Source organism: Nicotiana tabacum, chromosome 2 (genome assembly GCF_000715075.1).
Source record: "Nicotiana tabacum cultivar K326 chromosome 2, ASM71507v2, whole genome shotgun sequence".
In the NCBI taxonomy this organism is placed as follows: domain Eukaryota; kingdom Viridiplantae; phylum Streptophyta; class Magnoliopsida; order Solanales; family Solanaceae; genus Nicotiana; species Nicotiana tabacum.
Genome location: NC_134081.1, coordinates 98,286,434 through 98,298,644, shown reverse-complemented (window position 1 = coordinate 98,298,644; position 12,211 = coordinate 98,286,434). Strand labels below are relative to the sequence as shown.

The window sequence follows — 12,211 nt, the reverse complement described above, 5'->3', positions numbered from 1 at the left end:
TTCGCCTAGGGGGATCGAGCTCATAGTTCCGGGTACAAGTACTCTTCGCCCAGGCTTATTTTTCATAGCTTAACCGAGGTAGAACCTTTTCGCCTAAGGGGATCCAGCTCATATTTTCGGGTAGAAGTTCTCTTCGCCCAGTCTTGTTTTACGTAGCTTAACCCAGGTAAAACCTTTTCGCCTAAGGGGATCCAGCTCATAGTTCCTGGTAGAAGTACTCTTCGCCCAGGTTGTTTTACGTAGCTTAACCCAGGTAGAACATTTTCACCTAGGGGGATCCTGCTCATAGTTTCGGGTAGAAGTACTCTTCGTCCAGGTTGTTTTACAGTAGCTTAACTCAGGTAGAACCATTTCGCCTAGGGGGATCCAGCTCATAGTTCCGGGTAGAAGTACTCTTCGCCTAGGCTTGTTTTTCGTAACTTAACCCAGGTAGAACCTTTTCGCCTAGGGGGATCCAGCTCATAGTTCCGGGTAGAAGTACTTTTTGCCCAGGCTATTTTTCGTAGCTTAACCAGGTAGAACCTTTTCGCCTAGGGGGTCCAGCTCATAGTTTCCGGGTAGAAGTACTCTTCGGTCAAGTTGTTTTTCGTAGCTTAACCCAGGTAGAAACTTTTCGCCTAGGAGGATCCAGCTCATATTCCTGGTAGAAGTACTCTTCGCCAAGGCTCGATTTTCGCACTTTAACCAAGGTAGAACATTTTCGCCCAGGGGATTCATTTTCATTTCAGTAATACAGGGCACCAACCCCTGATTACATTTCTTTTCCGTAATAGAGGGTGCCATCCCCTGGTTACATTTCTTTTCAGTAATACAAGACACCATCCCATGACTACATTCTTTTCAGTAATACAAGGTACCAACCCCTGATTACATTCTTTTTCCGTAATACAGGGTACCAACCCCTGGTTATATTTTCTTACCAGGATCTGGGTACACTAATCCCTAGTCGCTTTTCCAATATAGGGTCTCCATTTCTTAGTTTCTTTCATTTTAGACATAGGGTCTCCATTCCCTAGTCTCTATATTTTTCGGGGTACACCATTCCCGACCCTTTATTGCTTTCAATAAATAAGTAGTTTATAATTTTTTTACAATTACTCACGAAATTTTTCTAGTGCAAACTGGGGCAGAAAAATTGTGTTCGTTTGTTTGTTTTGGTGTCTGAGTAGGTTTTACCTCGAGGCACAAGGTTCGAGATGACTAACAGAAGAAGTCTCAATTCAGAATAAAAGAAAATAAAAAATAGGTGAATCCAAAATACAAAAGCAATTGAAAAGATGTGGAATGCTCAAGACATGACTGAAGCCACGAGCATTGCAGACCTGTTTTGATTAGAAGAAGCTATAGAACAATGAACTAGCACCTACAACTAGCGAGCATCAAGGTTTAAATCAGAGTCTGCATGAAGAATCAGTCAAGACTTAAGATCAAGTTTCAGAAAACTCATAGATAGGAATCTTGTAACTCATAGTTGATAGGCTTGTTGAGTTTTATTTTTATTTTGATATAATAGCAGGACCGCGGACTAGAGCCTCGACGGAACCTTACTCGACTCCTCAACTCATCATTCCACCATTCTGCTTGAACTACACGTGACCTGATTCCCCTATAACCCGAGATATGTAGGTTGTCCAAAACCAGGACTCGGTTGCACCCTATCTTTTATTTCTTTTCCTTTTGAATAACGGTTTGGTAAAAAATTAGTCACATGGCTCACCTAGTCTTTTCCTGAAAGCTCTTCATGTTTCCAAGCAAAGAGGGGCAACTGTGAGCACCTAATTTTTTACTATATTTGAATATTTATCACTTTCTACTATGTAATTATTTTTAGAAATTTAATATATATATTCTTTAGCTTTGTATTTTTTTTTTATATAGGGTAAGAATTAAAAATAATTTGAAAGGTCAAATTATTACTATTAGTATTATTTTTATTTTTTATCTTCATTTTTAAATAAAATAAATTAAAAATAAAATCGAAAAAATTAAATATTGTTTTTTAAATTTCAGATGGTAATAAAATAATAGGAAAAGTAAAAGTAGGTGGAGATTATTTTTTTTATAAAGTAAAAGAAAGTGAAAAATTTAAAAAATAAAAGTAAAAGAATGTGGAAATTTAAAAAATGAAAAGTAAAAGAAATTAGAATTAAAAAATAAAAGTAAAGGTAGCTGAAAGTTTTTTAAAAAAAAGTAAAAGAAAGTAGAAATTAAAAAAAAGAAAAGTAAGATAAGTGAAAATTAAAAATAAAGAAAAGTAAAATAAGTGAAAAATAAAAAAAAGAAAAGTTAAAAAGTGAGAAATTAAAAAATAAAAGTAAAGGAAAGTGGGGAATTATTTCTTTGAAAAAAAGAAGAAAAATGGGAAGTGAGAATTCTTTTTAATTAAAAATTAAATCTGAAAAAATTCCGAATTTGTTTTCTATAAATAGAAGAGAAATGCGAGGAGAAAAGGGAGGGAGAAGGAGAAAAAAAGAAGAGAGGAGGGAATTGAGAGAAATCGTTTTTTTTCTTCTACGCTAAGGAAATTTCTACTTGTATCATTCTTTCTTCGTCTCTTTTTTCGAAAAATCTAGCTATTCATCAACAAAAACCCAACAAAAATACTTCATTACATCCTTTTTTTTACACGCCAAAAAGTGAAGTCAATAGTCGAGGTTGAGGACTCTGTTGGAGCTCCGTTCACTAGCTTTGATGTTCTTCTTCGCTTATGCTTGTCCAACGTTCGTCTGAGTTAGTGTACCTGTTCTTGGAAACTCATTTAATTGGAAATTTTGCATTAAATGTTTATTCTTTCCTTTATTCTTTTAATCTTATTTCATGTGATTTTATTTATTTGCCTTTAAACTTTATAAATAATAATATAAATTAGTCCTTAAATGTTATATACTTAATCATGTTTTCTAGAAATATGGTATTCAAACTTGCCTTAAAGTTGGGAAGATTTGGACCGTAATAAGTTTGGGATTCAATTGTTGGATTGTATGGTATTAGTATATGATGGTTTATTTATTCAAATATCTAAAATCATACACTTCTTCCACAAGTAATTCCATAATTCACGATCTTACAATAATCTCAAAAATATAGGAAGAATAATGAACACCGATAGAGTGCTTTAGGCACGCTTTTAATTAGTTTATCGCGATTATGTATACGTTCGCGTGACATAATTGTAATTTTCAAAAATAAAACCGAAGTATGTGTTAACTTTGGCCAAAACAATCTTAATAATAAAATGCTATTAATTGTGTACACGTACGCGTGACAAGATTTTGACACAATAAACAAAACGGATTCACACACGTGATTCGTTTCAAAGATAATTCCATATTTTAATATAAAAGCGGACAAATAAAATATGGAAACCAATAAATCACAGTTCACCTAAAATTAATTCAAGCCAAGTTGTAGTCAATAAAGCGACCGTGCTAGAACCACAGAACTCGGGGAATGTCTTACACCTTCTCCCCAGTCAACAGAATTCCTTACCCGGACTTTGTTTTCGCAGACCAATGATAATAGAGTCAAACCTTCATTTGACTAGGGATTCAAATAAAAGGTAACTTGGAACACCCAAAAAAATCAATTCCAAGTGGCGACTCTGTAAATAAAATATTCCATATTCAAATTTGTCACTTTAATTGGAAAAATTCTTTAACCCACAACAATCCATAACACATATATCTTTTGGGACAAAAAGAGGTGTGACAACTATGTTCATCAAAATTTTGATAGAATAAATAGGATTACCTACGGTTATGGTGGCAATGGTGGTGGAGAGAAAAAAATTTTAGTAGTGGAGGGTAAAATGGGTTAGGGGCGCTGAGGTGGCATGCCACGTGGCATCTATCTCATCATATGTCACTGCACATAAGATTAGATGTCCACCTTGGATAAACTTAATGGAAGTTGGGTATATTTGAACCAATAGTTTAACGGCAAGAGTATATTTAGATTCAAAGTATAATGAGGGTATATTTAAACATTTTTTCGTAGTACATGGCTATATTTGGACCTTTTTCGTTTATATTATGCCATCTACTAATTTACCCAATAGCCAAATTTAGATGCTAACAAAGCCAAAGCTGAGGGAAATTTTTTGGGAAACAATATGTACAAGAGATAGCTGGATCTAATGATGAAGAATGCAAATATAAAGGTAGATACAGGCATTCTTCTATTCTTCACAAAATAAAGGATAGAAAGAAAACAAAACTCAAAACCTCTTAACCTTATTGTTCACCTTGGTCCCCATAAAATTGAAGGCAATATTGAACTGATAGTGGCTTCCCTCTGTTGGTTGTCGGCCCTAACCTGGGGGTACTTTTGTGAAATTGTAATCCAAGTTGGTTTCAACACACACCAAACCTTCCAGCGCCTTAACCGCCAATGTCATTGAAGGCCTCTTGGTGAAGTCGCCCTGTAGACACCATGCAGCGATGCTCATCATTTCTGTCACTGCTTCTTTATGGCGTTGCATGTCTTCATTGGTTTTGTCAACCATGTCAATGAGCAGGTCTTCTTCTGATTTTCCTTCAAAAACACTTAGCAAATGGACATCATCATTAGACTGGGACAAATCCAAATTCTTTCGCCCACAGAGAACTTCCAAGAGCACACTTCCAAAGGCATACACATCTACTTTCTCAGTGATTACTGACCTTAGCCATTCAGGGGCTAAATACCTTGGTGTTCCTCTCATTCTAGTTACAATTTTACTTTTGTATTTCTCAATCAGTTTCGACAACCCAAAATCAGAGATCTTAGCATTGAAATTTTGATCTAGAAGGATATTTTGTGGTTTGATGTCCAAATGAATTATCTTCTGGCTGCATTCTTCATGTAAATAAGCTAAACCTTTGGCGATATCTGATATTATCCTTCGCCTTGCATGCCATGTAAGCCCATTTTTTGGATTTTTATGAGAAATCCACCTATCTAGTGATCCATTTACCATGTGCTCATATATCAGAAGCCTGTGGCTCTTTTCAGCACAAAATCCAATGAGTTTTACTAAATTGACGTGGTGAATGCCACCGGCTATCTTTACTTGATTCTATCACATGACCTACACCATCCAGATGCTTCACAGCTATTTTGGTGCCGTTACTCAATGTTCCTTCATATACAGAGCCAAATCCTCCTTCTCCGAGCTTTGTGCTGAAGTCTTCTGTCTCATTGTAAGAGAACCGAGTTAGTATTCCCGGTAAGATTGATTCTAGATCCAGAAAATCCCCAGTCTTGCTGGACTCATGCGTCCACTTTTTGAAAAGGACAAAGCATGTAGTGATACTTAAAATTATCCCAAAGAAAGCTGCTAGAGTAGATCCTATTATCACTCTGATTGGAGGCTGATACTGTGCCTTTGCGGAATTTGTGCCTTTGAGGATTGCACCTTAAGAAGTACTCTCTTGTCCATTCCGTCCTCATTGTCTACGAGAAATAAGACTAAATTCAGTAACAAACAGCTCCCTCTTCGATCCCCATCAGAATCATATTCGAAAACAACAGCTTTGCAGGAACAGATGCTAAGGCAGGCCCTTTTGCAATCTTCCAACTTTTTCCCCTTAAGGCGTGATATGCTAGAAGTTAGTTCCCCATTGAACTCAATTGCAAAATATGTGGTAGTCCTCAGCTCTACGAAACTATGATACTGCGAAGAGTTGCAGTAAATGGGTGCCAGCTGTGAACATCCAAGATCTTGTTTCCTCTCAGAAAATGGCCTGAAGAAATTTCTTTCGGGCAGACAAGTAAGTTTCCCTTTATTTGTGAAAATGCTATATCTTCCACACACCATTGGGTAGCCACAGTTCCCTGCATATGGCGTCAAAAGATCAGATACGTCTTTCCAATCAAATACTCTTATCTCCCATTGGTAAACCCGTAAATGTCCATCAGGCCCAAGCTTTGTGAATTGAGCTGGTGATGTAGGAGGGTGTTGCAGAGCAGTAAGGGTTTGACCATCAAAACTGTAATAAGAAATATCCGGAAAAGGTGAAGCGTAGTAAAACTGAGGTGGGTCAGAATCTACATCAGTGGCAAGGCTTCCATTGAGGATAGTTAATAATAGCAAACCTTGACTCTGATTGGTTGCTGAAATGCTTGCTATGAGTTTCTGCCCAGAAACCAGACTCTGCCCCGGGAGCATAGAATCCGTAGGATGATCAAAAGATTGCCAAATTGTGTGATTGGTTTTATCAAAGAGCACGAGATTCCCCGTTTCTGTCAAGTTTAAGCCTGAAACAGATTTCCCATTTGTATTTGTAGACCAAACAACAGTACCATCAGAGTCTGACAAGACCAAGTTACCATCTTGGCCTAGTTGCAAGGTTGCATTGGCTACAGAATGGTTTCGGTTAGCAGACCAAACTAACTGGGAATCCAAATAATATGCCTTTTCGCTCCGAGTAGCAAAGATGTCAGGGATTGCAAAAAGGATACCAAGAAAGCAGTTGTTGCTTCTGCCAATGCACTAAGACGTAGCACTTAGTGCCATCAGTTCCACTCAGAAGGATGGGTGTCAAGACAGTTGTGGTGGAATGAGCAAACGGAAACGGCTTGTTGATCCAGGAAGTGGGAAGTCCTGCAGCAAAATTCGAAAGGCTGGCATTTAGGTGCTGCGAAACCTGGGATGAGGCAAACCTGGATGACAAAAGGTGGAGATAAATGATGAGTAGTACAGGAAAATACAATCTCTGCTTCACAAACATTGCTTTCTAACTGAAGCCAAAGCTAAGAAAATGTTTGAAATCTGGACCAGTTTGCTAGCTACATCTCTCTATGTTATACTAATGCCTGCTGTTGTACCTTTTTCTTTGAATGCGTCTCTTGGTCAATACAAGAGAGCTGCCTCAGAAAAACTTTAAATTAATGCTTTCCAAATGTGTTTATCGCCTTTTAACACTTATTTTGTAATTGTCAGAAATAGAAACCTATCATGCTTAGAGAATATTTTTAAACACGTGAAGTATGGATATCATATTGTTTCCCCTTCCCCACTATTCTGAAGCAAAGTGGGAAGACAAACTGGTCCTCCTTTTCCCTATTATTTTAAATTTTAAAAGATCTGGAGACTAGAGACCACCACTTTCACTTCTTTATTCTTACGAGTTTTATGACAAGAGTGAGTTAATCTAATAGTAAGCACCCTCCACTTTCAATCAAGAGTTTATAAGTTCGAGTCACCCCAAGAGCAAGGGGGATTTCTTGGAGAGAGGGAGCCGAGGGTATATCGAAAACAGTCTCTCTATCCTATGGTAGGAGTAAGGTCTGCGTATACACTACCCTCCCCACACCCCATTAGTGGAATTATACTTGTTGTTGTTGTCGTTGTTTATTCTTACAAGTTTCAGGTTGCTTCTTGATAACTATAAAATACGTAATAAAATAAAACAAAATAAAAGTAGAAGAGAAAAGGAGGAGACCATCTGCAGAATCTACAACGTGAGCGCCAACTGCAGTATTTTTCTTATAAGTCAAAGAGTTTCAATAACAAACACCAGTCGGTGATCGGCAACTGCAATTTGGTAAGTAAATTCTACAATCTATCATGTCCCAAGTCAAGAAACACCGTACATATATTTCATAAATTCTTAACGAATCTATTGAATCAGTGAATGTCTCTTCATACGCTAAGAACATGCATATGGAAAACACAAATACATTATAAATAGTGCTTATTTCTTATGACTATGTATTTGAATTTTATTTCAAATTATGTACATAAAATGATGTACATTTGATTTTTTTTCTTTTTTTTTCTCAATATGAAGAATTAATAGCACTTATTTCTTAAATATCTTGTCATTATAATTTAGAAAATGGAACAAGCTAGGGAGTTCAAAGTAATGGACAAGTTGGCAATTCAAAATGATTTTATTCAATGGAGTTGTCAACTACCTTTTTTTATTTTACAAAAGGGCACGGTGGAAGAAATAGAGATATATATACCTATTAGTTGATAGTATTAGTCAACTTAGCACTTTTTTACTTTACGTCTCCTACTTTTTTAGGAGTTTAGCTTTATATGTCAATAGAAAATATTTTTAAAAAAAAATAGAACTTGTTATTTTTTATACATCAATACAAAATATAAAAATCTTTTAGCACTTTTGGCTTGATATGAGTTTGAATTGACTAGCATGATGGCTAAGGATTCATATAGCCGACCTCAACTTGTTTGGCACTAAAGCATTATTGTTGCTAAGTTACCTAATTTATTTTTATCCACAAAACATAAGAGTAATACTACAGAATCCGATGGAGCATGGGATTAAGGAAATGATAATAAAATAATATAAAAGGGAAAACACACTCCTAAACACCTGCATATACAAAAAGGAAGACTAGTGATTTACAAGAACATACTGAAACTTCCCTGTTACGAGGCCATGTGGATGATCAGTAATTTTTCCCTCAGAAAAAAGAGGCAAACTTTGGCCCATTATCTCGAGTTCCGATATTCGAAGGCTGCGGTAATTGGTACTAAGGGTTGGCCTTAGACGGATTTCTCGATAACAAAAAAAAGAAAAGAAAAAAGGAAGGTATGCGGTAGTTCTTTGATCATGGCATGATCAGTTGTTCAATACAGAAAACTCTAGACTTGCTTTGAGGACCTTTTCCGATAGCATATCACAATTACGATTACTGGACATTACCAGTTGCAGTTCCCTAATGCAAATGTCAGCACTTAAAACACACGTTGAGTAGCTGCAACGACACAGTATTATATTTACTGCCTCATACCATTTAAGGAGCCTCTACATGATAGAAACATGAGGCTCAAAAATCTAATGCAGAAGTTATTAACATTACATTTCATGAATTTTAATCTCACACACCAAAAAAAAGTTATACGTTGGAAATCTTATAATATTGACATTACACATCCATAAATTGGTTTTGAAGACAAAATCTTAAGCTTACTGTTTACCTTGGTCCAGATAAAACTGAAGCCAATTTCATACTGATAGTGGCTTCCCTCTGTTGGTTGTCTGCCCCAACCTGAGGTACGTTTGTGAAATTGTAATCCAAGTTGGATTCGACAGACACCAAACCTTCCAGTGCCTTAACCACCAATGTCATTGAAGGCCTCTTGGTGTAATCTCCCTGAAGACACCACGCAGCAATGCTCATCATTTCTGTCACTTCTTCTTTATGGAGCTGCATATCCTCGTTGTTTTTGTCAACCATATCCATGAGCTCCTCTTCTTCTGCTTTTCTCCTAAAAACTCTAAGCAAATGGACATCTTCTTCATCAGCCTCGGACCAATCCAAATTCTTTCGCCCACAGAGAATTTCCAAGAGCACAATTCCAAACGCATACACATCAACTTTCTCAGTGATTATCGAGCTCAACCATTCAGGAGCAAGATACCCTGGTGTTCCTCTCATTCTAGTTACAACTTTGCTTTTGTCTTTCTCGATTAGTTTTGACAACCCAAAATCAGATATCTTAGCATTGAGATGTTGATCCAGAAGGATATTTTGTGGTTTGATGTCCAAATGAATTATCTTCTGGCTGCAATCCTCATGTAAATAAGCTAACCCTTTGGCAATATCTGATATTATCTTTTGCCTTGTAAGCCATGTAAGCCCGTTTTCTTGTTTTTCATGGGAAATCCACCTATCCAATGATCCATTTACCATGTAATCGTAGATTAGAAGCCTGTGGCTTTTCTCGGCACAAAATCCAATGAGTTTTACCAAATTGACATGGTGAATGCCACCAACTATGTTTACCTCTGTTAAGAATGATTCTTTTACTTGACCTACACCATCCAGATGCTTCACAGCTATTTTGGTTCCATTACTCAGTGTTCCTTCATATACAGAGCCAAATCCTCCTTCCCCAAGCTTTTTGCTGAAATCTTCTGTAATTATTTTCAAGTCATTGTAAGAGAATCGAGTTAGCATTCCAGGTAAGATTGGTTCTAGATCCAGCAAATACCCAGCCTTGCGGGACCTATCTGTCCTCTTTTTGAACAGAACAAAGCAAGTACTGATGCTTAAAATTATCCCGAACAAAGCTGCAAGAGTAGCTCCTATTATCACTTTAAAAGGTCTTGATTTCTTTCCTCCAGGAATGATTGGAGACTGAGTCAGCGCCATTGAGGAATTCTGCACCTTAAGAAATATTGTCTTGCCTCTTCCTCCTTCATTGTCTATGAGAGAGAAGACTTCATTCAGTAACAAACAACTTCCTATTCGATTAGAATCCCAATCATTTTCAAAAACAGCTGCTTTGCAAGAACAGTTACTCAGACATGCCCTTTTGCATTCTTCCAACTTTTTCCCCTCAAGCCAAAATATGCTCGAACTTAGTTCATGACTGAACTTAAATGCAAAATATACAGTATCCTTAAGCTCTACGAAACTATGATACCGCGAAGAGTCGCAGTTAACCTCTTTCATCTGTGAACATCCAAGATCTGGTTTCCTGTCAGAAAGAGGCCTGAAGAAATTTTCCTCTTGCGGACAAGTACATTGCCCGTTATTTGTACAAATGCTATATCTTCCACACACCATTGGGTACCCACAGTTTCCTGCATCTGGCATCAAAATGTCAGATACCTCTTTCCAGTCAATTACGGCCCATTGGTATACCCTTAAATGTCCATCGGGCTCAAGCTTCATGCATTGAGCCGTCGATGTAGGAGGATACTGTAAAGCAGTAAGGGTTTGACCATCAAAACTGAAGTAAGGACTATCAGAGTAAGTTGAAGTGTAGTAATACTGAGGTGGGTCAGTATCTGTGTAAGTGGCCCAGCTTCCATTGAGAATAGTAAGAGAAAGCAAACCTTGACTCCGATTGGATGCTGAAATGCTTGCTACGAGCTTCTGCCCGCGAACTAAACTCTGCCCTGGAAGCAAAGAATCCGTTGGATGATCAAAAGACTGCCAAATTGCGCGTTTTCTCTTATCAAATAGCATAAGATTCCCTCTTTCTGTCAAGTTTAAGCCTGAAACAGATTTGCCAGTAGTATTAGTGGACCAAACAAGAGTGCCATCAGAGTCTGCCAAGACCAAATTGCCATCTCGGCCTAGTTGCAAGGTTGCATTGGCTTTCACTGGATGGTTCCTATTAGCAGACCAAACTAACTGGGGAAAATTTATGATATCGTTCTGCCCGTCGGATCTGTTGTGGAACAAGAGGACACCAAGAAAGCATTCTGTGGCATTGTAATTACAGTAGAAGCCACAGAGGAATCGTGGGCCGGCAGTTCCTCGCAGAAGTATGGGTGTCGACCCATAGAAGTCCTCGGTGGAATTTATCAGAAGAGATGGCCTGTTGATCCATAAAGAGGAAAGTCCGGCAGTAGAATTTAAACGACTGAAATTTGTATTCCATGAATGTTGGGATATAGCAAACTGAGACAAACAGAAGAGGAGATAAATGAAGAGAAGGATAGCAAAATATTGTCTCCGTTTTGCTATCATTGCTACTCCCTCTGTGTTATAGTAATCCTCGTTGTTGTTCCTTTTGGGGGATATGATCTTCTTATTATGTACAGTTCAAGAAAGAAAAAGGAAATCATACAGAATTCCAAAGTGATATCTGTAATTGTAATTTGCTCCATACATTAGTTTCTATTAGCTTGGGTTTCTTTCTCAATCTTTGCTCAGTAGAAGGCGCATCACCATTTAATTTCTTCCGTTCTGTTGACTTCCAACACTATTTCAGCAGCCAACTTTGACTATAACAATGATTTCTCATTTTATTTACAAAAAAATTGAAAGCGAAAGAAGAGCGTTGACAAACCATTGAAGTTGTAAATCCTCATAATTCCATTAGATTTGATTTCTCAATTTGCAGCGACAAATAAATTGATATCACTTGTTTCATTAATGACGGTTGTTATGATCAGGGCGGAGGCAGAAGCCGAGCTACGGGTCCGGTCGAACCCAATAGCTTTTGCTCAAACAATATATTTTGAGCAAATGTACACATATTTGCTCAAACAGTAGCTTTTATGAAATTCATTAAATATGTACAAATAGTAAATATAAAACCCAGTCATTAACGTTTGAATCATCGTTCTAAAATCCAAAATCCATAAAGCTGAAATCCTAACTCCATCTCTGTTGTGATTTTCTTTGATATAGAGCTTCTCATTGTGTACAGTTGAGGAAAGAAAACTCTATAATAAAATTTCTACATCCTTGTCTCTAGGACTTTCATAGATACTTCGAGCGATAAAGGTGCTGCGTC

At 37.3% G+C, this 12,211-nt stretch overlaps 1 protein-coding gene and 1 pseudogene across 1 annotated transcript; both read right to left on the bottom strand.

The window, feature by feature from the left end:
* Positions 1-3,605: 3,605 nt before the first annotated feature.
* LOC107817274 (G-type lectin S-receptor-like serine/threonine-protein kinase SD2-5) lies at positions 3,606-7,118 on the bottom strand (annotated as a pseudogene).
* Positions 7,119-8,708: 1,590 nt separating this feature from the next.
* On the bottom strand, positions 8,709-11,750 carry LOC107817279 (G-type lectin S-receptor-like serine/threonine-protein kinase SD2-5). Its single transcript, XM_016643077.2, has one exon. The coding sequence runs from the start codon at positions 11,437-11,439 to the stop codon at positions 8,929-8,931; it is 2,511 nt and encodes an 836-aa protein (XP_016498563.1). The 5' UTR covers positions 11,440-11,750; the 3' UTR covers positions 8,709-8,928.
* Positions 11,751-12,211: the final 461 nt, after the last annotated feature.

Bases quoted from the DNA above. Each gene is read 5' to 3' on its own strand.
- LOC107817279 (XM_016643077.2), bottom strand. From the start codon at position 11,439: ATGATAGCAAAACGGAGACAATATTTTGCTATCCTTCTCTTCATTTAT.